At 43.9% G+C, this 27,587-nt stretch overlaps 1 protein-coding gene across 6 annotated transcripts in view; it reads right to left on the bottom strand.

Moving 5' to 3' along the window:
* Positions 1 to 13,978: 13,978 nt before the first annotated feature.
* Positions 13,979 to 27,587, bottom strand: part of SIPA1L1 (signal induced proliferation associated 1 like 1) — a 174,481-nt gene continuing 160,872 nt past the window's right edge. For 5 of the 6 annotated variants that reach the window (XM_044435575.1, XM_044435576.1, XM_044435574.1 and 2 more), the window contains 6 exons: positions 27,008 to 27,173; positions 20,080 to 20,302; positions 18,575 to 18,721; positions 17,416 to 17,530; positions 15,335 to 15,416; positions 13,979 to 14,353 (listed from right to left, as the gene is read on the bottom strand). In XM_044435575.1, the coding sequence (XP_044291510.1) occupies positions 14,210 to 14,353; positions 15,335 to 15,416; positions 17,416 to 17,530; positions 18,575 to 18,721; positions 20,080 to 20,302; positions 27,008 to 27,173 (877 nt within the window). In that variant the 3' untranslated portion in view covers positions 13,979 to 14,209. Of the gene's footprint in view, positions 14,354 to 15,334; positions 15,417 to 17,415; positions 17,531 to 18,574; positions 18,722 to 20,079; positions 20,303 to 24,438; positions 26,487 to 27,007; positions 27,174 to 27,587 lie in introns of those variants that run through there. The other variant, XM_044435579.1, reaches the window with a different exon arrangement.

Genomic DNA, 27,587 nt, shown 5'->3' with positions numbered 1-27,587 from the left:
AAAGAGAAGGAAGAAGAAGTTGCCCAGGCCAGATCAAATGTTTTAACAATTGAAACTTAGAGCCCCTTCTCCATGAATCTGTCCAATCCCCTTTTAAAGCCATCCAAGTTGGTGGCCATCACTTCCCGTGACAGCAAATCCCATAGTTGGGAGTATATGCTGTGCCACTAATCAGCTTCAATGGGATGACCCTGGGTTCAAGTGTTATGGAAGGAGAGAAATCTCTCCCTCTCCACTTTGCTCACATCATGCATTATGACTCAATGTATCATGACTTACCTCCTCACATTTTTTCTAAGCTAAACAGTCCCAATTGTTGTAGCCACTCTCCATAGGGAAACTGCTTGAGCCCCCTGATCATTCCTGTTGCCCTTCTCTGTACTTTCCCCCAACACAGGAATGTCCTTTTTCAGTTAAGGTGATCAGGGAATAATCTGGGACAAACCTGGGACAAGCCCCTCTGAACTCAGTGGCTCTTGTTCTAAGAAGACATGGATAGGATTGTGAGTGGGAAACTCACAAACTCAGACTCATTTCCTGTTTTGCTTCATGACTGAGGCAAAATACACTTGTCAGTTTGCTCTCTGGTGGAATGACGGCATTTGTGTCAAAGTCAACGCTAGGGGGTGGTAGCAACCTTTGCTTGATCATCCTCCTCCTCCTAGCTCCAGATTGTTTTTGCTGGGGAGGGGAAGAGATTCCCCAGAACTGCAACTCACAGTGTGATTAAAATTAGCATCTCCATTGAGAATTCAGAATAGACTTCACTTAACTGAAAGCCAGACTTAATGGTACAAGCCATGCCCTGTTGCTGCAGGTGAGATCCAGTGCCAGTTAATTGGCCAGTCAATCCTTTGCTACTATTACTCTAGCATTGATTATTCCATTAATGATTAATTGGCTGCGGCTAATGGGCTTTTCATCATTTGTCCAAAGTGCCAATATTGGAGCAGATGTGTAACCTGTTCAGCATCTGCCTTTTTCCACACTGCAAGCACTAGCAACTCTGTCATCTCGCTCTGCAATTTGCAGTTCTTTGCAGCGGGCAGTTCCAGTGGAGCAGCACCTCTCTGAGTTTGTACCCTGTGGAACAAGCAATCATTGGAAGCTCATGGCAGTGTGTAATGTTCTGGTTTATCTACAAGGCTGTTGAAACTGTTTCCATCTGAGAGCCAAATCCAGTTTTGGAGCAGATTTTCCAGGGGCCCAAGGCAAAAAGAGCAGGGACAAAATACCAGCAGATGGACTAGCAAGAAGCAAAGGACTTGGCAGTAAGCAAGCCTTGGAAGAAGTATGCCAACTTTTTGGATGGGGGTGGAGTGGGGGGGCAGAATTGCACAAAACTTAGGCCACCCAAAGGATTGGTGATAATTTGGGGCCAAGGGGTGGAGCCAGACCTTCTGGAGACCTCCGGGAAACTGGGCTGGCACCACAGGAAGGAAGGGATTAGCACCCCAGATCACTGTGCAGAGCACGGGTGGAGGCAAATAGCTTTAAGATTTTGACCAAGTAGCAAATGTGCTGCTTGTGGGTTTCCTATGGGTATCTGGTTAATCACTCTGAGGAGGCTATGGGACCCAGCATGGATCTCCCTATGTTCTTATGCTTTAAATCTACTAGCTCCCATCAGTTCATCAGGGGAGGCAGCCCAGGAGCCCCCAAAGCATTCCAATCTTCCAGAGCTCAGCCCACACCCTTGCATTCCCCCTCTGCTCTCACAGCTTGACCATTTGCCCTCAGAACTGGCTTCTGCATTGTACTCACCCTTGTGTTTGCCTAGCCAAGACCCAGACCTGGCGAAAGCTGCTCTCCAGGGCAGGCTTGATTTGCAGCCTGCTGGTGTGGTGCTTTGGAAGAACGGCTGGATTTGGCCTGAGTGGGTCATGTGCCCTGGAAGTGGATGAGGCAGCACACACCACTTCTGGCCTGAGGAGAGAGAAGCCACATCCTGAGAGCTCAGGAGAAAGGCCTTGTTTAAATAAAACCTAGGTTTGCTTGGAAGACAGCTTCTGTAGGAGCCTTTGTAGTTCAGGACACCAACTTTTAAACAGCTGGGGCAGATAGCAGTTGGAGTCTAACGTAATCTGGTGGGCTAGAGAACGTGAGCTATGAATCTGTCGCTATGAAGGAACTGGCTTGAGACCTGGGCCTACCTTGTTCTTGTTTTTTCTTCCAGTTATCCAAGAGAAGTTAGCTGAGAAGCCTCATGTTCCTGCCCGTACAAAGGTCCTTTCCTGGGCAGTTCTTGACAACAGCATAAAATTGTTGCTGCTCTGGATGACCTTTTCCATTCAGCAAGTGTTTCCAAACAGAGGACTCTTGGCACCAGAACTCAAAAGGCATTGTGCAGTGATGCCACCTTTTTCTCACTTCACATTTTTTCTGGTAAGAGAAAAGCACTTGGAAAATCCAGCTAGATTGAAGATTGCCCAGACCTCTCTTAAAATGAGGCGAACGAAGCAGAAGATTGAGCAGTGCAAGTGGTATCTGGAAGGTATTGGTGTTGCTCAGAGGGACTTTCTGTCACTCAGAGAAGATTGGAACAAACCCTGGAGAGTAAAGGAGAGGAAACTGAAAGATGAAAACAACTTATCAGGACTGGAGGAACTGGTAACACAGGGCCTAACTAAGCAGGTAGGCCCCAGCAGCAGGAATAAAGCCCAGTGTTTCATGTCAGAGATAGGGAGGGGACAATCTCAAAGAAGAAAAATGCTTTGTGAAGGAGAGTGCCAAGATCCAGCCTAGCTCTGCCAGGATGCATTCCTGGAAGCAGCTGGTCCTCCACTACTTTTGCAGATTAGAGGCTGGAAGGAAAGGAGGGCTCCTGGGGAGGTCCCCACCCCCGCATCTATGCTACATTTCAGTGGGGTCATAAGGGATGAAGGTTTTCTGCTCCTCAAAGCAAGTGTAGAAGAAGAAAAAGGGTGAAGTAACTCTTTGTCTTTCTTCAGCGTGCCAGGTTTGCCTGCTTGCTCAGAGGAGTCAACAGGAGAGGCCATTTGCTAGAGTGATGCCCTCTGCAAGCCCCATGGCCCCATTTCCCTCTCCATTTCCATGCAACTCTTTGCTCTTCTTTTAGAGTCAGTGTCATTACAAGAAAGAATTGCTCAAAAGATTCCCTTTTTGTGAATGTCACTATGATAGTGACAGTTCAAATAAAAAGGGAAAGGCAGTTAATTTGCTAGGCTGCAGGGAAACCACCCTAACAATGTGAGGTTTATGGACAGGACAAGGTGGCCAAGCATCTGCTTTAAAGAAGGCCATTGAGGCTTTGTGACTGCAGCCTCTCCGATCCTGTTCCGGCATTGGTGGAGCTGCTTCATTTCTTAGCATCTTTTTGTCTCCCGTGATTGCAGAGCTGTTGACCTCTTCTGGCCTGCAGCTTAGGTAGTACATGGCTGCCTGTTCTGGACACAAGCTGAATGTTCCTACAGCATTTATTTCCTTTTGCAAACTTCAGTCTGTCTGAAGGTAAACTGCATGGATATCCATTCATCTCACTGTCATGGTCCACTTTTCTGCTAGAGAATATAGAAAACGAGGGCAACACAGAACCACCAAAATAGATGGTGCACCAAACCAACAGTGTAATATCCTGATTAGCTCTAAAGCAGAACAGAAATAAGGAGCAAATTTGATGAAGCCTTGAGATACTTGTGAACAAAAGATGGCTCATGGAGAAAGCATTACACCATGGCCCTGTTCCAACTAATTCCTTGAAAAGCGTTCAGAGATTTATCAGACACTAATGATGGATAAGACCTTATTATACCCACATTGCCCTGGGGACTGCTGCAGGATTTGTCTGAGGAAAGTCCGTTCTGTTCTAATTAGAGCTAAGTCAGTAGTAATTATTTCTCCCATTCAGCAAGCACTGAGAATAGATGCACAGGACATCAGTTCTGTGCAAAATTTAAACCTGTAACAATGGGTGGCAGCGGCTGCAGCTATTTTCTATTCAGGTTGCCTTGCTCCTATTCCCACTTTCCAGAGCCACCATCAACATTTGTGCTTGTATGTATCTTGCTGTGCAAAATAGAAACAAACTGAACAAAACCAGCTGCAAAACATGGCTTTGGCCCAGTAGCTCAGTCTTGCCTGCACCAACCTACAGCAGCTCTCCTGGAGCCTTTCCACATCATACCTGTGTCAAAGCTGGCCTCTTCTGCAACCACTACTAGGCAAAGTTCCTGCACGTGTGTTACAACGGAGCTTGATCTGGATGAAGAGCTAAGACAGCTTCATGGCCAAGGCTGCAATACCATTCAGAATTGGGAGTCAAACATGTTGCATACCACTAAGATACGCTTCTGAATAAACCTCCTGAAAGAAACAGGACTATGGACAGCAAGTCTTTCATACACCAGTCGCTGAGGATCTTGGGCAAGTGGAGGTCTTGCACCCATCCTGCTTGAGGGATCCTGTGGGTGGCTGGTTTGCCACTGTGTGTAGAGAGTGCTGGACTAGATGGACCTTGGATCTGATCCAACGTGGCACCTCTCTTATTCTTTTGTGCTTAAGTTTCCACCTGGTTCCAGTCCTGCTTCTGCCATAAATAGTTGGCTATTGGCCACTGGCAAGCCTCTTAGAGACCAAGTAGCCATTACAAGGGAAAAGCTACCTGCTTCTACCTGGAACTTAAGATCCGCTAAAGCCCCCATTGTTTTTTCTCTGGCGTGGTTTCTTGCAACACACGAGCAGACTTTCTCCATGGTAGAGTGGCCTGGGTTTGGCCCAGGATCTGTTGTCATCCTTGTAGGAAAGGAACTTTTCATGACAGGAAGAGATCCTCTTGTGCAAGGTTCCTCTGCCTGATCTTTTGGGGACACCATCAGCAGGGGCCCTGGGTGCTCTGGTCTTATTTCCAGAGGGCTGCAGAGGCTGACATGGGAAGAAGGGGGCTGGGAAATTCCACTTCTACCAGCCCTTTCTATGGGCAACACTGTGTCCCAAGAGGCTGGGCTATTTGTCTCTCTTCCTTCTATGCAGTTGCTATTAGCACACATTTTCCTCCATATCGGTTTGTGATTCTGCAGTTTCATTTAATGTCTTGGACATTTGTTTTTGCGGTTCCTGTTCTTGCTTTCTGTTCACCCTTTTAGCTGGGTCACTGTGTTGTAACGATGGATTGTTAACCTTCATGCCTGTTTTTATATTCTGCAAACTGCTTTGAGGGACTACATTATGGATTCCACATTTGTATGCATGACAAATTAAAAAGCAGGAATGTGAGGATAAGACATCCATTTGCAATGGAAACTCTTGAGTGGGATGGAAGGGGGAGCAGTTAACAGTTCTCACACTAGCAGAGTCTGCGTGTGAGTTGCTCCCCAGGCCAGCTGCAGACAGAAACATGGGAGGGTTGGAAGGAAGGACTGAGCATATCTATCCCTCACCAGGCTCAGCTTCTCCTCTGGCAGTATCTGCTACCTAGGCAAATGTGGGTGTGGAGCCACCCTTCTACTAACATGACTTCTGTTTTGGTCCTCAGTAGCACCAAGCCCATGTAAAAGGGACAATGACAGATGTTACAGAATTATTGAATTGGGGCAGGGAACAATTTTTGGCATAAGAACCACATTCCAATCTTGGAACAGAGGTGGGCAGTAAAAATGAAAGGGTGGGGCTGCAAAATAGAATCCACATTTTTCCCATGAATAAAATGTAATGTAGCTGTTAGCAATTTGAAGTAAGAGTTGGGAGTCTGCTAGGTGTGGTCTCCAACTCCCTTTCCAGCCAACCCCATTAACTCTGGCAGGAATCACAGTTCAAGGACCTTCATTCTGTTACAGGAGTATATCTAAGATGCACAGCAGTTCTGTGCATGCTTACTCAGAAGCAATCCAATAAGATTGCATCCTAAAGAGTATTTTAATGATTGAATAGATTAGATAACAGTATGAGATGTTTGGGAAGTATAAACATCTTTTTCTTTTCGCTCTAAAAACACTGAGTGGGTCTGAAAACTCTAATTCTGCAACTACGTATGTACTTTCGGACTTCTCTCAAGTGATGCAGTAGGGTAGGCCATCAAAGCTTATCAGATCGTATTCTTGCTTTTTCAAATTTTTGCACTAATCCAAAAGCATGGTAAATTTCAGTAAGTTAAAAATGGCACATCCTGATATAAAACTTCTCATAGTTGTAGAATGGGTCTAAACCAGGGGTCTCAAACTTGCGGCCCATGGGCCAATTGCGGCCCGTGGGATGCTATTTTGTGGCCCCCACTTGATATCAAAGTTTAGTGATAGTGCGGCCCACGCGTTTTTCTCACACGCACCTGCGTGAGTCGTTACCCTGGGCGCAAAGTTCCCTCTAAGCTGCGCGCCAGGATGGGGGGGGCACGGGGGAGGGGCCCTGCGGCCTTCAAATGTGGCTCAGCTGTGTAAGAGGAAGCGCTGTCAGGTCTCTGGCAGCAAGGAGCAGGAGGAAGTAAGAGAAGCCTATGTTCTGAAGAACCGTTCATGTTCTGAATTATTATTAGTAAAGATTGAGAAGATTGGATCAGTTGTACTTTTTTTAGAATATTTGAAATCCTTTTTTTGTGGAATACTTGATGCGGCCCAGCCTCACCCAGCCTCTACTTCCAGCAGCCCCCAGGTAAGTTGAGTTGGAGAGCCCTGGTCTAAACAAATTACCCAGGAAAGAGGTCTTGGCCAAAGCTCACAAGAAATATCTCTCCATGGTGGTAGCTGTCAAAAAGGCAGAGTTAGTCTTCAGATTAGGAAGGAGATGGGTAAGAGAACCCATCCTATCACTGCACATGCCTGTAATTAGAATCCCATAGTTGGTTCTGGTTGACCCACATCAAAAACAATAAATTAGAGCAAGGAGATTGAGGCTTTTAAGCATGCTTATTTCATGAACAAGTCTGGCCCAGTTTGTGGCATCCTATTTTGGAAATGAAATGTATAAGGTTCTGCTATGCATGCACACACAGACACTCACAGATTGTAAGGCCGTCTCATGAATTTCTTAAAAAGGACTATTATGCTCCCTCCAGTTCCAAGGTGTCTTCCAGCCAAGTAAAAATAAATGGTGGGAAGTGGGAATGATCAAGATGCAAAAATGAACAAACACAAGTTTGAAACGTAGGAAGAGCCATGCTGGGTCAGAGCAAAGTCCCATCTTGTACAGTCTCTTGATTCTTACGACTGACCCGCTGCTTCCCAGGAGCCCGGCGGTAAGACAAGAGCCGAAGCACCCCCTCCCTAGTGACTCATGTGCGCGTTTTGCAACCTTTGCGTTGCAAGTGCGAAGTACAGCCGTTCTGACCAGTCATCACAGATTACTTATCTTCCATGAATTGGTCTAATTTCCTTAATGTCAACTCTGTCAGTATCTGTCACCAGACCACAGTTAAACAGATCCTATAATAAAAAGCTATTGTTAAAAACTGCACGTAACAGATCTGCAGAGCAGGTAAGCCAGACAGATAACTGTAGACGATAAGAAGCTTGGGCAAATAAAAAGGCGTTTGTCCGGTACTGAAACAACACAAGCATGGGTGTCACCTGAGACAGGGTGCTCTGATCAAAGCATCCCTATCTTCAGTCACTGCCCACCTAATTTGAGATGGAGGAGATGAAAGACCAACAGTGAAGAGCCGAGGAAAGATGTGAATGTGGGCATTTCTAATACGAGGCTCCTGCTTCACCATTATACCACTCTCAAGTAGTAATTCGATTTAGATTTATTTGGCAGGAGTAGTAAGGAACCGCATCCTAAAACCAGAGAATGCAGATTGGAGAACAAGGGAAAAGAATGGGTTGCAACCTGCAAATGTGCAGTTGGGGGCTGATGATTGCTAACAGCTGTTTACAAGTATTTATCAAACTGTTCAGGTGCTATATAAGGAGCTCCACCTTGAGTATTTATCAGTCCTGGATGATGGATGCATTTCCTAGAGTACTAAGAAATCGATGAGGCAAGGAATCTGCTTTAATTATTAGAAGCACCATCTGTTCAATACGTCTCACAGATGCTGGCCCTGAACCAGTGGTAGGTAATGAAGTGTGCAGCAAAATGTGGAAGAATGCGGCTCTTCCTGAAAGACATTCTCTATGGAGGCGATGGCACAGCCCCACGAGTTCCAAGGAGTGCAGCAGCTGCATTTACGCTCACTCTGTGTCCCTCTCCAAGGAGCGGCTTGCACAGGATCTCCCAGCAATTTAACAATGGTTACTGAAATCCTGTGTGTGCGCGCGCGCGTGTGCATGCGTGCGTGTTCTTTTTCTTGTTGACAGACAACCCATAGGAAATGGCTTTTCACAACACTGGATGTGTTGGAAATACAAATGACTGGAATATCTTTAAATCATACCACGTTGCCAAACTGTTTTCTGATTTGGCTGAAGAGGAGTGTTGAGGCAGCTGGCAACCAAGGGCATGCCGAAGCAGCCACACCTGCAGGATGCAAAGCTCAGAGCCATCCCATCTTTCCTCTTTTGGCTTGCTGAACACCTTCTTTGGAGGGGAGCCTGGAGATCAACATTCAGCAGGAGGTGACCCCTGTTTATATGACGTGATAGAAAGTCTAATGCAGCCTTTCCCGCCCAGTGCCTTCCAGAGATAGAAACACAGAAACAGAGCGAGTCAGAAGGGACCTCCAGGGCCATCTAGTCGGACCCCTGGTTCTAGCCAGCTCCGCTCATGACATGCCTACCATGTGCATGTCTAGCTGGTCCTTGAACACCCTCACCAATGGTGCCTCAACCACCTCCTGTGGAAGCCCATTCCATACCCTCAGGGTCCTAACTGTCAGGAAGTACTTCCTGGCATCCAAATTGAACCTTGGTTCCCTGAGCTTCCCTCCGCTGGAGCACATCCTTCCTTCCTCTGCAGGGGGGAACAGGTCTCTACCCACCTCCGTGTGACACCCCCTCACATACCTGTATGTCACCAACAGATCCCCTCAGAGTCTCCTCTTCTCCAGGCTGAAAAGACCCAGTTCCTTCAGTCTTGACTCATACAGCTTTCCCTGCAATTCAGACACCATCCTTGTGGCCCTATGCTGCACTGACTCTAACCTGGCTTATATCTTTCTTCTAACAAGGGGCCCAGAACTGAACACAATACTCCAGTTGTGGGCGCACCAGAGTCATAGTAATACCTCTCTTGATCTAGAAGCCACACTTCTGGCTATGCAACCAAGAGTGGCGTTTGCCCTCTTGACCTCCGCATCACACTGCTGACTCATGTTTAGCCTGCAGTCAACCAGTACCCCGAGATCCCTTTCACAAGTGCTGCTCTCCAGCCACTTGTCCCCTAACCTGTACTTATGACACCCATTCCTATGCCCCAAGTGCAAGACCTTGCACTTATCCACCCTGAATGCCAATGTTGGACTAGATTGAACGCTAGATGTTGGACTAGCACTCCCATCATCTGCAGCTCACATGGTTCTGGCATTACAGTGATGGTACTGAAACTCCAATACATCTGGAGGGTGCCAGGTTGGGGAAGGCTGCCCTACTAACTACGGCTTAACTCCAGTTAGGACCCAGGAAAGTGAAACAATTTTTCAACCAGTTGATTCTTGGTTAAACTCAGAAACAATCAACTTTCTGCTGAAGGAACAGAATAGAATCATGTATCTGTGTTGGCATCAGTTATGATTTGAAAATTTTCTGAGCAAAAGTTGAGTGGTTTCAAAGATAGAAAAGGTAGATGGTTCTGTCTGGTTCTGTTCTTGCACATTTTAAAACTGATAAGTATCAGTTTATTTCTTTTTTCTTAACTATCCAGGCCACTGTTGACTGGTATGCTAAATAGATGGAAAAAGATAACTCTCGTGGTTTGATGGGTTTGCAAATAAAAATCCTAGGAGTCAATATTCTTTCACCTATACTATATTCGGCCAAACTGATGTAACCTCATGAAGCATAGGAGTCATGATCTAAGGCCTTCTCACTGCCCATGAAACCAAGCCATCTTTTTTCATTCCAGTGTGGAAACTTGCAGATGCCAGCATGCTAAGGCTGCTAGTTGCAGACATAGGAATGGCCATCTGAAAACCCCCAAAACAAATGCCAGCTTTTATGTTCTACTGAAAAACAATGCACTCTTTTTGCATATACATAGGCTAATGTGCTTGAGAGCAGAAAGCTACAACCCTACAACCAGATGCTTGACCTTCCTAAGCTTTGTCTATGTCTTCTAAAACAGCCTTCCCCAACTTGGAGACCCTCTAAACATTTCTAGTTCGACACCCATAAACCTTAGTCAGCATGGCTAACGCTCAGGAATGCCAGGAGTTGTAGCCCAGAGAGTCTGGAGGACATAGAGTACAAGAAGACTGCTGTAGAATAGAACTGTCCTACCTTCACCCCTCTAGGAAAGTTTTGACTCCTGGGTAAAACAGAAGTTCACCTGCAGAACATGCCTTAGTTCTGAAATGCTGAGGCCAACAGTCACTGGTGGAGTCCATACGCCTCTGAAGCAGTGCTCCAGGGGCTTATTGTATCTTGGTTACTTTACTGGATCCTAGCCTTGCTCCATTCCACCCGTCTATGATTGGCGACTTCCCATTTGTGTCCTTGTGTTTGTTCTTCTTCCTGCTGGCAGGACTTGCCTACACAAGAAATACAACCAAGAACTTGCTCTGTGCAGCCCCTGGACTCCAGCAGTTGCCTGCCTCTTCCTGCTTTGTTCCTCAGCCCTAGCTCCTTGCTTTCTGGACTCTTGTTTAGAATAGACTTCAGTTTGGGTCACCAAGCTGTGTGAAGGCTGCTTGACTTTGTGATTGCTGGTGGAGGAAAGAGAAAAATGGTCGCAAGCAGACTGGCAAAAGGGCAGGAACTCCGCCCATTTATACCGGGGGAGGGGGCGCGGAGTTCCCGCCAAAAACCGTTAAAGCTGTAAAATCCTCCCAACAGGCACTGCGCAGGCGCAGCACCCATATATGTGCGATGCTTAGAGACCACGACGAAAAAAGGAGTCTTCCAGTGCATGAAAATAGGAGAGCTGACAGTCAGGGCTGCAGCACTGAATGGGTTAAACACTAAGAAGGTGCCCTTGATTAATCAGGCAGTATTTAAAAAACAAGCAAGCAAGCACTTGAAAAGGCTCATATAAAAATTGAATTCTTGAAAATACCAGAATTCCTTCCTTGTGATCTAAGGGAGAATGTCTTGAATTCTAATGCATACTCAACTATGAAAGCAAGTGGACGACTTTGGGTCGGTCACTGCCTCTTAGCTTAACCTCCCTCACAGGGTTGTTGTATGGATAAAATGGAGAACTTTGTAAGATGTCTTGGGTTCCTTGCAAGAGGAAGAAAGGTGGAGTGTAAATGCATTTTTGCATTAATGGTAACAACATTCTACTTATATGCCGATTTATGTAGACATTATTAATCAAATCAACCAATTGACTATAATTTCTAAGCTGGCTGGCAGATCTAAAACACACTATGATTTTAAAGCCACTTTATTTACCCATAGGGAAGAAGCTGTCATATTAGGTGTCTACTACACCTGAAGTATTAGAGAATTAGCCTTCAGCCTGGATCAAAGCACAAACAGCTGTTTACACCAGCAAACTCTTGTCAGAGAAGTGATAAGGCTTCTGCTGGTGGCCAAGAAAGGATCTAACCTGACAGAAAGAAACAGTCTCCCTTAACCCCACAATATTCCAGTTCATCTAGCCTTGGAAAAGCTTGCATTACAACCTATGTCAGCTTCCTGTTTTTGTTCTTGGATAAGTGCTTATGTGTAGCGATGCTCAAGTGAAAACAAAATCAAGGATTATTTCCTACCACAAGATACATAGGAACATGCTACAATATATGAAAAATGGAAAGCACATAGAATAGTGCATATGAAATGTTAAGCCTTTAACAAAAACCTCTTTGAGGCTGTAATTATTGCAATCATGGATTCTGAAACAGGTGGTATGGCAAGGAACCAGAGTGTAAAGAAAGATCCAAGAATAAAACAAACAGAATATTGTTTCTAGAAGAGCCTTTAAAATGAATTTTATTGTCAGATTTTTTTTTACAAGTAGCCTTTTAGAGGCTTCATACAAGAACTCTGTTGCAAAACTCTAATAAATAGTCTGCCCCAAGTCCCAATGTTAAAAAAAAATAGAATAGAGAGAGGAAAAAAATAAGTCAGGATGCTTAGAGATGTTAGCAATATTTCCCATTTACAAATTACATCAGGCATTATATGGATCTCCTTCATACAAGTTACCAGGCGGTGGGGAGGGGGACCTAAGACATTCTAGCTTTCTGCAAAAGCACTCCAGAAACACTTTCAAATCAATCTACATCCGTGGCCAATTATCAGAAATACATCCCAATGGGATAATCACCACAAATGAAGCTTTTAAGTCAAAGCAAACCAAGTCGGTTTGTACAGTTAAGAGTTATGAAAACGCATATAAAAAAGACCAGGAAGACTCAATGGCAGTGGTCATGAACATTTCTGGGGTCGAAAGGTGCCGGAGCGCAGGGAGTAAGAGGAGTGCTTAGGAAGTGGGCAGGCGTGGATTGTTACTGTTGGAGGTGGCCATGTGGAGGGAAGGGCATCATGGTCGCATGCAGCAGCAGTCACAGCGAGGTTCACCACATGCCACTGGAAGCAATGCTCAGGCAGGCTGCAGCACCCCCACTACCCCAGGACTTACGACGTTTATTCTAGAAAATGTGATATTGTATGGCAAGTTAGCCACCTACACATATTTCACATGAGCCAGTTCTTGTGGAAATCTACACACCAGAGATTCAAGCTGATTTCTTCCTCGCCCTGATTCTAGAAAGTAAACGGATAGCTTTGATCACTTTAATAATGGCCAGCCAATTGCTTTTTCACTTGGGGCACTGATAGCAAAGCTATTAAAATTATTTATGCCCAAACAGTAAAAGATCTAACTGTTGATGTGCATCCAATAAATGTAGGGATGCTGAGTGAGAATAGGGATAAACACAAGGTTCTGTAAAATGTGAATTCCACCATCAATAGCATTCAGCCCACATAACATTCCAGCCCAGTCATACAACATGAAGTGGCCAGTGAGGTGCAGCACATTTTGATCACATGGCCACTGAGGAAATCCAGCGCTGCAGTAGCTATTGGTTGGCTGGGCCTTCCCAGGCAAGGGCCAAGGCTGCTCTGCAAGGGTTCTGGTGTTCCACTGCCCAGGTGAGATGAGAACTGGGCAGGAACCAACCTGGCTTCCTATTTGTAGCCATCCATCCTGCTTAAGTAGTGAAGCCCCTGCATGCCTTAAATGACGGCAAGGTGCTGGAAGGAAGGTCTTCAGGTAGGGAGACAGCCCAATGGCTCACTCATGGTGCTGTGATAGCTGCAGAGGAATCAGCCACTGACAGGCATAATTATATAATTTTTGGCTCAGTAGGACTGCGGCTGTCAGTACTTAAGACAATTCAAATGTATTATGCCATCAGAAAGGCATGGATGACAGAAGTGGCAGAGGGCAGTTCTAAAAACAGTTGTGCATGTTCACTCCACTCAAGAAGCTTGGGAAAGGTTTCCCACCTAGTATAGCAAAACTGTGTTGTCTGTCCCTTACAGAGCAGAAAGCCCTTGCACTTCCATAGGAAGGTTGCAAGCATTCGAAAATAATAGCAAAAGCAGAATGGGGTATCTTGCCATATTCATGGCTGATATCTCTGCTGGCTGTGCCCACTCTATGAGCTGTGGTTCTATACAATACATGTGGAGATAGCTCTCAAGATGGTTATGCACAAATCATTAAGGAGACACCCAAAACACAGTTCACATCCTCTTGCCTGTGGAAACAATAGAAAGGAAGCAACAAAATAAACAACCGGCTTGTTTTCTAGCAGTTGTAATATTTGCCAAAGCAGCAAGAATAAAACAGATTAATCTGAAACTGATACAAAGGAGGGAATAGAAATAAACAGGGGCAGATGGACAGTTATTCTGGTCCACTCTCCAAATCATTTTGTACAGGATAGGTAAAGAGAATGTGCAAAAAATAAAGACATTCACATTTTAGCAGTTAAACTTTTATTTTCTTTAAAATTACTTCTTTTCTACAAAAGGCAGACAATGATTGTTGATCTGCAATAATTCTGGGTGCTTGGAGAGATGCAAGAAACTGTATGAAACACAAGAAAGTGCTGATTGGACTTTCAAAGATCATGATTAGACTGGTATTAAAGCTAAGTCCCACTCCAGAGATATTTTTTGCCAGTGTGTTTCTTTCATATGTGCTCTTCTTAGCTCATATCAATTGTGTTGAAAACCCATTCAGTGAATTTCTTCAGTTTCTCAGAGGCATTCTGGGATTCTTCTTGTAACCGTAAATTGTCTTCCCGCAAATGCTGTACCTCAGCCTGAAGGTTGGCTTTGTCTTCTTTTTCCTGAGGAATGAAGAATAGAGACAACATTATGTGTGGATTTTGTCATAAATCCTATCATACTCATCAGCTGAGACTTTTATCCAAATGTTGCTCTTTCCCAGATGCCCCCACCTCCCTCTAATTTATTATTTGAAATGTGTGCCCAGTTTAAGGCAATGCCAGTTTTCTGGGTGATATGATGACATTTCTCTCCCTCTCACTGTGTTTTTGAAACACTAATTATGCCAGGATCTACAAAAAATCTGCAAGCTTTCCTCTATATACGCTGGGGTTTTGCAAAAACCTACTGCAGGAGCTAACTTGTCAAGAGATCCAGTGAAACAAATTAGACTGAACGCTTGCTCAGCTAAATGGGAACTGCTTTGGTCAACGCAAAGCAAGAGCCTTTCTTCATCAGGCATGAGTAGAACTAAATGTTTTCAGGCTTAGGGCCAAACCAGACCAAACACTAAACATGTTGCTCACAGAGCTGTTTTGTGTGCTTTTGAAACTAATCAGAGCTGCCCCTGGTACTGCCACACACAGGGAGATGGAGAACTCCTCTCTTCCGCAATTGCAGTTCTAATGAAGATCTGTTCACTCCCCACATCCCATTTGCCCCAAAAAGTGAGGAAGACCACCTTCAAGGGGAGTAGTTGCTACCAGAGGGAGGAGAAGGCTGAAGCCTGCCCTGCCTGGCCTTAGCAAAACGCACTTCCTGAGTGGCATCCATGAATAACAGAAAAAACACACAGCACTTCAAATGATGCAGTCAGGGTCAACTTTCATTTGCCTGTTGGAAAGCACTTCTCCTGGTTTCATTACTTTTATATACTTTTTTAAAAAATGAAAACAAACAAACTTGGGTTAGAAATCCCATTCGGATCAGTGAGAGACCAAGGTTTCAAAATAGAACACGGGAGCATTAAAGGTCAGAGATCAGAGTGGCATTAATATAAACTATCATTAAACAGAAACAGTTATTTTCATAGCTCTATTTACCTTCTTTAGATCCTCCTGCAGCATTCTCAGCATACCTTCCAGCTGGCTCACTTTAGAAGCAAGAGAAGGAGGAGACTCTTTACTGCAGGAAGGAGGAGACAGAAACTGAGTGGCAAGCCTTTCTAAATGCTCCTTTCCTCTGTGCTCATGCGCAGACATAACCAGTGGCCCGTTTTCTTTAACCACAGATCAGTGTCACATCTGAATAATTAAGCCATGAGAATGGTTGTGCAAATCAGGAAGAACCTAAGAGCCCTGGCGAGCAAGACTAAGGTCCATCAGATCCAGCATTTGGAGTCCCATATTGGCCATCAGAAGCCCCTGAGCCTTCAAGCAGGGCACAAAGCAATGGTCCTCCCTGGATGTCTGTCTGCAGGGACCAAGTTTCAGAGAGATACACGTAACGGTGAGGCCCTTTGCATCCTCTTGATTCAGAAGCATACATTCACACATCCCATTCATATATTCCACCCATACTGAATGCCTTGGTTGCTTTCTACCCATACCCACCTTTTAACCCTTTCAGGTTGCACTGCAAAAGAAACAAGGTTAAGACCATTCTCCAACTCTCTGCTTGCAAACCATCTGCACTAGTCCTTCTACATCCTGAGGGTAGAATATAAGCCCAGTTATTTTATTTTTATGTTTGGGATCTTAATCAAGTTTAAAGAGATAACTTAGTGTTAGTGTGAACTGTGCATAAGTGTTAAGCCTGCAGTAGCCATCTGTTTCAGAAGAGTTGTATGAACTGTTAGATCCTGGTACTAATTTACTACACGCAGCTGTGAGACTCTCTGGGCAGCTTACAGCACGAATTTGATAGAAGCAGATTAGGAATTAGTATTCCTTTTAATGGCCTTGTTCTGAAGCTCTAAAACAATGCACGGTCTGTACTATAGACAGTCACCCGGTTCATATGATCAGATAGCTCACCATGGGTTGTTTAAGCTACAGTGTGCTGTGGCATGCAGTCAATAGCATCTTGTGGTGTCTAAATCCAGTTGCACATACAAGGAAACAAGCTTGTGTAACCCCACTCAACTCTTCAGTGCTCTGCAGCTGACAGCTCGGGTGTGGACACTGGCCAATTGTGTGCAAATTGCACTCTATGCAGTCTTGGCCTGCTGATTTCTATGTACTTTACCTACTCCCCTTTGGAACTCTGCTCCCTTTGACAGCAGAAACATAGAAGTTAAATGTTTCTTACATTTAACTACACAAGGTTAAATGTAATAAACAGCATTAAGAGCACATTTATGAAAGACCCCTCCCCAGAAGAACATAATTGCCTAATTTCCTGGGCCAAAAGTAGGAAACTGCCCCAGCTGCATCAAGGCACTGTTGCGTATCCGTGGAAGAGCTGTCACTGGCAGATCCTAGCACAAGGCTGTGCAGAGCAGCAGCGGCTTTTGCCTCTCTTACTGTGAACCGATCCCTGTGATCTGCAGTGAAATTGCCCTCCCAGGTCTGGAAAACACGAGACCCTTTCATAGAGGAAATAACTCATAGAACAAGCCATAGGTTGTCAGTGTGAGCTGTGGTTTAAAAATCAGCCACTCTACAGCAAGCAGTCGTCATGACTACTTACACATCATGGGCTGTTGTGGCACGTTAGCCAGTCTATGATAATGTGAGAGGTAATGTTGGCACAGCAGTTTGGGTGTAGTAATAGGACACAGGAGATCTGTGTTCTAGTCTCTTACTCAGTCAAGAAGCCACTTGTTGACTTTGGGCAAGTCACTGGCTCTCTGCTTAACTCACTTCACTGAGTATTGCAGGGATAAAATAGGAGCTGAACCACACAAGTCACCTTTGTTGCTTGGAAGAGGAACAAAAGTAGACTATAAATGTAAAAATAATAAGTTCTTTCGGAAAACACATCTCTCCTCCTTAAATAACAGTTCCCTGAAAGAATAACTTTCAGTAATATGTGGTGAATTATGCTATCTTAAGCTGCCTCCACATTTTTCAGTTTTCCATTAGTATCAGCATTTGCTTTTTACCTGTCTATGCCTAAGTGCATAGCAACATTTCTCACATGCCTTGGCATCCCAAACATGATGGCTCAGCACAGTACTTACCCAGTGTAAGGCTTGATTTGTGTAGGAAGTGGGTCTTCAGCTTGATCAGTATTGGAAGCAACACTGACAGGTCTGTGGTTCTCATCACTAGTGGCAAAAAATGAGGCTCGTTGGACTGGAGAGAAAGAGAAAATTCAAGACACTAAATAGAATAACTTTTTCCTCTTGGAAAAGAGAGCCTTCTTTTGTGGGAACAAAGACAGGAAGCCAAGGATGGCAAGGAGGAGAAATTCCTGTAAGAATACCGAATATGGAATTTGCGATATAAACTGTGGATTGTGGAAGTGGCTCTTGGTACAGCATCCCAGGAAAGCTGGGGTGAGGGAGGGAGAGAAGGCAGCATGTGATAAGTGAAAGAAAAAACAGAGGAGAAGGAGTATCCCCAGTGGTGAAATGGTTCTGTCTGTACGGAGAATCAATCCATCCTTTCTCAGGAGGAATAATCCTCAGCTGTGAGATATCCTTTTAACTAACATAAACAAGCAAATAAACTTTCCAGCTTCTATGGGTGGATGACCTCCTCCCCACTTTTTTCTTTGATTCCCCCAAAGGGGAAATGGTGTGTGCGTGTGTGTGTGCGAGCACAGACTGAGCAAATCAAAGTTGCAATTGGGTCATATATTACTTTATACATGTGCAAGTTAGAGAAGAATGCGTATGTGGAGATTATTCTTGGTTTAACATTTGGTTTAATCCATAACACTGAAACTGTCTTGCTCCTTTGACTCAAAGAACATTAAAAAAACACATGCCCAGATTAAGGTCAATATATAGATGCCATATAGATGGTGAGAGTTATTTGTTTCACTTTTTCTTTGAATATCTAAACATACATTCTGTAAAGCTTGAAAGCTGTGGAACTCCAAGATGCCAAGAAGCCAGATTTGACCTTTTCGCCACTCTCCAGTGCTCCAGGTGCCATTTTGGGAGTTGAATTACATAAATGGCACAGACTCTTTTTGGGTTGGGGCGCCCAGAGGATGTAGCAGGGGAAGGAACAGCCATGTGCTGCCCACTCTGGTTGATGGGAATCACATTGTGCCGGAAGGAGGAAGTGGACTGAAAGCTGAAATGCTGTGCAGTAGCAGGAAGGGCTGATGAAAACCTCTTTGGCCAGGGAGCATTGAAGCTTCTCAAGGAAGGGACTGCGGATGCCTACCCTCGAAGGCCTTTGCAGCATCTACCAAGTTGGACCAGTCTAGGTCAGAAGCAGAATCTGGCAGGGGCATGAGCCCCGGGTCTGGCATCGGCTGTCTTCTCTGCTCCTGGATATCTGTGAGGGAGCTGTCAGAGGCAGAGAATTCACCTGAGGCAACAGAGAAGGCCAAATGTGAACAAGCGTTGGAACAGAAAGGAGAAAAAAAAAAACACTGACATTTACTTTGAGTCATTCCAAATGAAGAATGCTCCTTCTGACTTCCCAAAGCTTCAGATACAAATAGAGGTTTCTCAAAAGGGAATGGAAATGTGGCCTTCTAATCAGCGAGAAGCAGCAGAGCCAGTGAAGGGTTAATCCTTCTTTCACTGAAGGTTCTCCATGCTGAGTATGAACTTGCTGTAATTATCTATTTTACTGCTGGCTCTTAAATGATCTTCCTTTTAAAAAATGTACTATTTAATATTGTTATAATTGCATTTTATTATGGTGTTTTACTGTTTATGTTTGTTTTTATTAGTGCAAACTGTCCTGAAGGCACCTGCTAGTGAGCTGGTATACACATTTAACAAATAAAATCAAAATAAATTAATTAGGGACAGCTTATTGGATTTGTCCTATCCTCCTGTTACTTGACCAAATTCCTCCTGAAAATCAAGGCTCTGAACAAAATCTATTTTTATATGAGGTGTTTAATACAAAGGGCACAACCCAGTCATAGTTAATCACTCAATTCCCATTGATTTCAAGTGAGATAAGTGTAACTCTACAATTGAGTCACTGAGATTGAAAGTATTTTAGTTTGGAAGGATCATGCCAAACAAGCAAACAAAAATAGTGCAGAACATTATCTACTGAAACAGTATAGCTCATACTAGAGCAGCTTGAGCTATTTAAGCAGCAGGCCTAACAAGATGACTTTACAATATTTTACAAAGCCTTGAGAGAAAATGAGAAATCTTTGAGAGAAAGGACAGAACTGAGAAACTTCTCTTGGAGCCATCACAGCTCTGTCTTGGCACATCACTGGCACAGTCAAACACGAACACACAACCATTCTTCAATATTGTGCTTGGTCTTAAGCATTTCAAAATTACGTAGGTCACAAGCTATTCGAGCTTTATAGGTCAAACTAATCAGCTCCCATTATGCTTCTTAGCTAATAATCAGCAGATGGAGGGACTGGCATAATGCATTCAGTATGGCTACCTCCCTTCGGAAAGCTAGCCCTGTATTCTGCATCTGCTGAAATGCCTGCATGATCAAAGGCAGGCCAAGCCCAAATATAGTGCAATATTCTCATTTCAAGACTGCAAAAGATATGCAAACCAAATGCGAGCCTGAAGGTGTCCCAAAGTACAAAAGTACAGTAAGGATACTCCCGTAACTGAAAAGGTTGCTTGCTTGTCCTAAGTCCAAGACCAAGGCAAACATGTTTCTCACCCCAGAGTTTAACAAATAAACCAACCAAGCCACTTCTTCTCCAGGGAAGCTGAAAGCATACATACCATGTAAAGATTTCATTCCTAATGTGTACGATGGCCTTCGTAACGGTAATGACTTGGGCAGAGAAGGGTATGTGCTGGTGAAAAGGACATCATTTGGAAGGGCTTGGTCCAGGAGGGAAGTGCGGGAAGGGAAGAAGTGCTCCCTTTGACTGCTGTAAATACTCTCATCTGACAGAGTCCTCTGCAAGGCACGCCGGGAGGTGGGAGTGCTGGGGAATGGAGACTAAAAGAAAATAAGAGGAATGTGTGAGAAGCAATAGCCATACATGTCAAGAAAGCACAACACTTCAGTTCCTTTAAAAGATCATTTGTGACACTCCTTCAGAAAAGTGAGCCAATTTCAATGCAACATTTTATATTCATGGATATTTATATTCATGGCTTTCTGGACGAGTATACAAAAAATTGCAGTTAAATGTTTACATTTGTCTGCATCTCCAGGAAAGCGCAAGATTCACAAAATGGCAGCATGCTGCTATGTGGGGAGAAAGAGAGAACACGCGTGTGCATGCACACATGCATGCTGGAGGAAAAGTCTTGCTGCTCTCTGCCTTTTTTGAGGGGGTTAGTGGAGCATTCTTGTGAGTGCTAACAAAACTGCAATCCACCCCACACCGAGGCGGACACAACAGGGGCAACAGCACTAGGGAGACTGTCATCTTCCAAAAAAAAGCCATTATGGGTAAATGCAATCATCCTCATAGGCCTGGCATTACAGGGTAACGCTGTGAGTCACCAGGCAGGACGCATCAGTCGACCTGACCATGGCCGTGCCTGCTCCACCATGCCATGCCCGTTGCTTCGCTGGCTGCTTGACCGCTGGATGTTTCCTTCTTCTGCTGTGGCTCCTGCAATGAGCAGAGGGCTCGCTGCTTGCTAGCAAAGATGTGACAAACACAGTGGGTGTCCTGCTTCCGTTCTGCTTCCAAGGAGCTGAGGTGGGTGGGCCTAACAAGACTGGATGGAGCGGTAAGCTCAGCATGCACACAGCCACACACGCAAACCAGGTGAAATCAGAGGAGCAAGAGCTCACAGCCACAGAGCTTTCCGGCCAGGCAGCTGCACATGGACCTGGAGGAGGATGAAACACAAGGAGTGGCATGTGTTCGAACTAAGCTAGCAGGGTCTGTGCGCAGCCCTCTGGCTAATGCCTGCACTTGCTCCTCAATCAGGTGTGCATCTGTCCGTATGTGCCCTGGAGTGAACTTGCTCCTTTGGTCTGGTCTGGTCTGATCTTGCACTCCCGTTGTGTGTGCTTCTGCTTCCTTTTCCAACCATGCCTATTAGACCCAGCTGCCAAAGCCTCTGAAACATGGCAGAAATCAAATGTCCATTATATTATTTCGAGCAAGCAGTCAGTCCATTCGTTACTACAAAACTAGCAGCACACAGAAATGTTACCACCTCAGGTATGTTCTTATCACACAGGTAAGAAGAGTTTAAAGAATCCTTCCTTTAAAGGGAAAACATTATTTCCTTGAACCTTGGTTCTGTTTCTGATACCCTCTTTGCGTTTAACTGACCAAATGGAACAATGTGATCAAGCAAACAGGCTAAATTGTTTGTTTGATCACATCTAACAACACTGCTAAATGATGGGCCAATCCTATGTCTATTCTAACGTTAGTCTCATTGTATTCAATGAGGCTAATTCCCTGGTAAGTGAGTTTAGGAGGGTGGCCTTCATAAATAATGCACATGTAATGAATTAGCAAATAATTCACATGTAGACTTGAAATTTCTGCCAGGTTTCCATGGTTAAAACTGGAGGGAATTAGTGACAGACACTTTTGCTTTGAATATTTTTATATTTCCAAGGCAGCTGTATAAAAGATTTGAACTAGAGCTCCCCACTGGCGGTAAAAAAAATGTTGTTGGGTTGTGTAGGCAAAATACAAAAGCTCCCTCCTTCTCTGCATGCCCAGGGCAAACCCCAATGCAAACAAAAAGGGGCAACTTCCCTGTATTTGTTGATAAAAATCAATGCTTAACAACTCTTTGCACGGGCGGCATGCTAATTTTGCATGCAGAAACATTCAGTAGCTGCAGTCCAAAAAAAAGGTGCACCATTTGAGAATGCTGTAAAACTGTCCTTGGTTACACTGGGTGAGTTTAAAGACTTATCTGCTATTTTATTACTGAGTTCAGAGCATACGTGGGACTGCTGGTTTTAACTGTCTAGCTCATGAACGTCACTGATTTCACTCTCCTAATTCTCAGCCCAACCATATGCACATTAAGTCCTGCCGTAGACCAGGATTACAGCCCCAGAGCACAGTCCTATTCTTGTATAATCAGAAGTAAGTTCCATTGAGTTCAGTGGTGCTTAGTCCTATATTAGGTGATTTGCATTCTTAATTACATAGATGGTTTTAGCAGGAGCTGTTTCTCATGTCACACCAGCATGTCCACTCATGGCTTACTCCCACATAAGTGTACATCAAATTAAAGCCTCAAAACACTTCAGTCATGCTGGTTTGACCACATTGTTTGTCTAGATAGCTGCTGAAATAAGTAACTTCATGCCAACTTTCTTATCAGCTACTTCTTTACCACTAGAGGAAACACTTGTTGGTCTCCAAAGTATTTTTAATTAATAACATGAACCTGGAAACATGTGCAGGCTCAGTCTGAGTGAATGACTCTTCTTCTTGGTAACTCACTCCAGTCTGGCATAATCTACCTTTTAGAGTCTGTTGACGTAAAGTGGGGTAATTCTATGTTGGTCATTAATTTTGCTATCTGGCTTGAAATCCAGTTGGTAATGGACTGTTTCTGGACTGTTTCTATGGATAAACGACTATAAAGAGCAACTGGCGAAGATCAGAAACTTGTTTCTCCATCATGTTGGCCAAAACTTTTATTTAATTTAGAGAGGGAAGGAGTGTGGTGAGAAGAAGAAATGGGGTTACAAACAGGCAGCACCAAAGAAGGGTCACAGATACACTGTCATCCTGGTCCCAAAAGCTAGAACTGGCACTGTAGCCCTGCAGCTAAAGAAAGATGCTTGGAACCCCCACAATCACATTTATTGAACAAAAAGCAAGCAATTTGGAATGGCCCTAAAATGGAAAAACCTACTCTCATTTCTTCTGCTTTATGTATCTTGTATTGAACAGTTCAGGAATAATCCTTCTTCATATAGAGGAATCTGCTGAAAGCCTTATGTAGTCAGAATGAGTCTTGTATCTGCACAGGAAGTTATGCTAAGAACATTTATCTCCCTTAGCACTATGTTTCCATAGTCTCTCAAACTTCAGTACTGTCTCTGCTCAATTAAATTTCCTTCACTGAGTTTGTGGTAAGAATTAACCTCAAAATCAGAGGCTCATTAAATATTTCTTTAGGAAATTCAATCAAGTCTTGCATGCAAAGTATGAAGAATTGTTCATACAAAAGATTTTAGGGAGTGACTTTTGCTCTTGTGGATAAAAGTCATGTGTAGGATGTGAAGGACATGGAGGAAAATTCTATGTAGGCAAATGTACTAAAAAGGCAAACATTAAAACAAATAGAAGCCACATGTCTACAAGAAATACCTGCAAGGGGTGAGGAAATGCTGTTTTAATGCTTGTGCATAACTTTTGTTTTCACAAAAGGAATGGGGTTGTTTTGCACACACGCGTGCTCTCTCTCCTGCCAAGAATTCCATAGACTAGTGGCCCTGCGTGTTGACAGATATGGTGCTGACAACCAACCAACCAACCAACCACCCACCCACCCAACCAACCAACCAACCAGCTGTGCCTGCAAAGCATCTCAGAAATGCTCAATCACATGGCCAAATGTTCATTGGGATAAAATGCTCCCTACCCACTGAAATATGGCTGGACCAAAAAGGCAGAGGAACTTCACAACCCTTTCCTAACGATTGTATATGCCGTCCAAAGCCCACCTCAACAGCCATTTGGGAGGTGATTGCAAAAGAAAGAGAAAATGTTTGTAACATGATTCCTTATCTTCATCTAGTCAATTGGCAACACTTTGCCAAAAGATGACTGCAGTGGGTGAAGCATTTTGACACTTAGAAAAAGGCTCTGTGCAGCATGACTCAGCCCTGCCCCATCTTTTGACAAAGGAAATGGAGTAAAATGACACAGGAGCAATTCGGAAAGAAACAAATACCCCCTTAAAACAGCAAACCTTGTGACTGAGAGAACCTAATTGTTGCCTGTCACTCAACTGTTTCAAGGATCTGGACAAGGAGAGGCTTGCTGCCCCAGCCTACAAAGAGGAAACATTTTACTGAAGTGGCAATAGCAGTAGCAGTGGTATCAGATTTCTGCATTTTGTCAGGTCCTTTGCCTAAGGCAGTAGTAATCATCCATCACCTGAATAAGCAGAATTAGGAGTCGGGTGGAAAGAGAAGGCTCCATTGACCAGCAGTTTGTCAAAACAGGCACAAACTGACACTTATTAAGGCAATCAATCATTTAAACGAATATGGCTTTTGCAAAAGGAGAATAGCCCTTGCCTGATATGTCATGAGAAAGGTTCATCTCTCCCCTCACAAAGCCAGTCAGCAGTTGATGGGGCAGAAGGGACCCTTGCCTGTGGCAATTTTCCTTTGCTTCAGCCTCAAAAGCAACACTGAAAAATGATCTGTACATGGACCCACATACTTACAAGTTTTAATAAGCCTCTTTGGGTTTTGACAAGCAAAGAAAGAAGTTGCAAGTGCCCTCTTTTGCATGGTTGCTGTGGAAACCATTTAGACCCTGACAAGCATGAAATGTTAAGCAGTGGCTTTCAGCACAAAGGTCTCCGAAATCAGGGCTCTCTCCCCAAGAAGGATGCTTCAAGGTGGTTAAATCATTACTATGTCTGGTGAAACCTTAAGGAATTGTTTGGGTAGATTTATTTTGCACATGCGCACACACACACACATTTATAGATGGAGAAAGAGTAAAGTTTGGGAGTAAGTCTGGCCCGGATGAAATGAGGCATGCCTGCTGTAGGAAAGTTCAGCTCACAGTCAAGGTGCCATTACTCAGGCTCTCTGATCAGAAAAGTGGAAGAGCCATTCAAGTGGATAAGGTGATGTTTGAAACTCAATGTGCAATTAGCAATAGCAGCCCTTCAACGTGGAGTCACTTCCTAACGAAAGGTTGCATGCAGAAATAAAATGTATAAAACCACTGCAGCTGCTAATATACTGACATCTGCCCTAAAAACTGTGTAGGAACAGAACCCCCCTGAGCTCATCATATGAAGCCAGTGGCAGCGTTACTGTTCATGAGGAAAATTCATGCATCATTCTCGTTACCATGGATCAGTGGGTGAAAGTTTCCAGGAGCACTGCTAACCTGCAATAGTGTAAGATGCCATAGATTCTTTATAGAATAGAAAGCATTAAAAGTCTTTCCCTTGAATCACAAAGATACTTTCCTGGTGACATTCTAATTCTTTCAGATTCAACTTTGTGCCATGAAGGTTATTTATTTATCATTTTATACTCCCACCTTTCAGCAAAAAGCAGCTTCTAAACAAAAATAATAAAATCACCAAATCGCAACAACAGCTACTAGCAGCTCATGCAAGTCATTTCTTTCTTGTAAACAATCTGGAAAGAATTCCCTAAAAAGCCTTTCTTGGTCAACTCCTGGAGCTCAACAAACAATGATTTTGGCACCATCCTGGCTTGCTCATTCCACAGCAGGGGCCAAGAGCCAAGAATGTGATTCTCTGTACCTTTTGGCCCCAGGCTCCTTCAAAATGCAAGGAGATATACCTCAGCAGGTCTCCTTAAAATAAACTGGTCCTATACCAAGTCAGGTTTTAAAAGGTTAGGGTTTAGACTCTGAACTGAGCCCTGGAAATTAACTGGAAGTCAGTATAGTCCTGGAAAAATGGTTGCATTCTCTGTGGCTGGAGCTAATTAATATTGTGGCAACCATACTCTGAAGCAAATGAGCAAGGTTATTTTTTTACATAATTTATTTTTATGTACAATTATTTTAATTACATAATTTGTATCACACTCACATCCTATAAGCACATCAAAGTTGCTTAGACTTAGCCATAAAAAGGGTTGAGGCAAAGATACTTTAGGAACCAGCCTGCCCAGAGAAGATCTGACAACCATTCCCTATGTCCCAGTTAAAGCATGGTTGGTGAGGGAAGAAGAAAGGGCCTTCTTCATAATCATGTATAAATGGTGGAATTCTCTGCTCATGGAGCTCAGCTGGCAGCCTTTTCAATGGTGTTTCATTGCATGGCTGAAATCTTCTTGTTTAGGTAGGCATATGCTATATCTCATGGGCAAGTTTAATCTGATGGCTTTGTTTTATCTACTGTGGCTGTCACCATTATATTGTTGTTGCTTTCAAATTTACTATTATTTTATGAATATTCTAATTGTTGTTATATCCATGCAATGGTATGCAAACAGCAGTGGGTGGAGTCTTCTGAAATAAAGAAATTAAAAACATTACTAAGGGATAAGCTTTTCAGTCAGTCCTGCTAAAATCTGAATAGAGCTCTTCTCTTTCACACCTCACACCAACTGCAGCAGTTGCCAGCTAACCTTCTTATGCACTTCTGAGCAATATGGTTTTGGTCACAGAATAGAGAGTGCGAAGGGGCTGATAAAACCATCAAGCAACTCCCTGCTCAATGCAGGACTCCAAGTTAAAGCATCGCCTAGCTGATGGCTGCCCAGCTGCATCCTGAATGCCTCCACGGTGGGAGCGCCCTTGGTCCCTTTGTTGTGTTGCTTCAGTGCTCAGTCAGAATGTGACTTCCTATAACTTGAGCCCATTATTCCATGTCCTTCACTCTAGAATGACCCACAAGAGGTCCTGGCCCTCCTCTGTGTGGCAACCTTTCAAGCACTTAAAGAGTGTCATCGTATCTCCCCTTGTCAAAGCAGAACATGCCCAGTCTCTTCTAGTCTTTCTCTCATAGGACATAATTCTGTAACATGTACCTTAAAATTTTTCTGAGACTCTGGTGTTGGGCTGTCTAGATCTATCAGCTTCTTCAGTTCTTCCTCAATATTTGACTTAGATGCACACTTTGGTGAGGCTCGAAGGTCCCTGGCTGATGCACGCAACCTAGGATGTGCCATTTCATTACCATCACTCTGGTGACGCCTGTAAAGCAAAGAGGTCAAAAGTTTAGAAATCACAGGCCATGGACAGGACCACTCCAACACCTCTAGCTATCTGGAGAAAAGGCTTAGCTCAACAGTGGACACTTGCATTGGGTGGTAGTGGGAGACTTGAGAATTCAATCTTATATAACAAATCCATAGAAGGCATACCTGTTTAAAGGAACAGACCTGTTAGGAATATTTCCCTTTCTCTGTATCAGTAATAAGCTTATCATAATAACTGAAACCTGAACCACATCATCACCATCCAGGCTACTGAACGATTTTTAACCCTAGGAATGTTCCTATGGATGTTCCTGTTTTCCCACTGCCAGGATGCGATGCATGACATCAGCAAGCACTTCTAGTAGCTTTGCTTCCAGCTGCTTCATTTTTCTTGTCTTGCACTATTTAT

The sequence above is a fragment of the Varanus komodoensis genome, unplaced genomic scaffold (assembly GCF_004798865.1).
Source record: "Varanus komodoensis strain SLA01 unplaced genomic scaffold, ASM479886v1 scaffold3, whole genome shotgun sequence".
In the NCBI taxonomy this organism is placed as follows: domain Eukaryota; kingdom Metazoa; phylum Chordata; class Lepidosauria; order Squamata; family Varanidae; genus Varanus; species Varanus komodoensis.
Note: the sequence above shows the minus strand (reverse complement) of the source record. Positions and strands in the feature narration are given on the sequence as shown.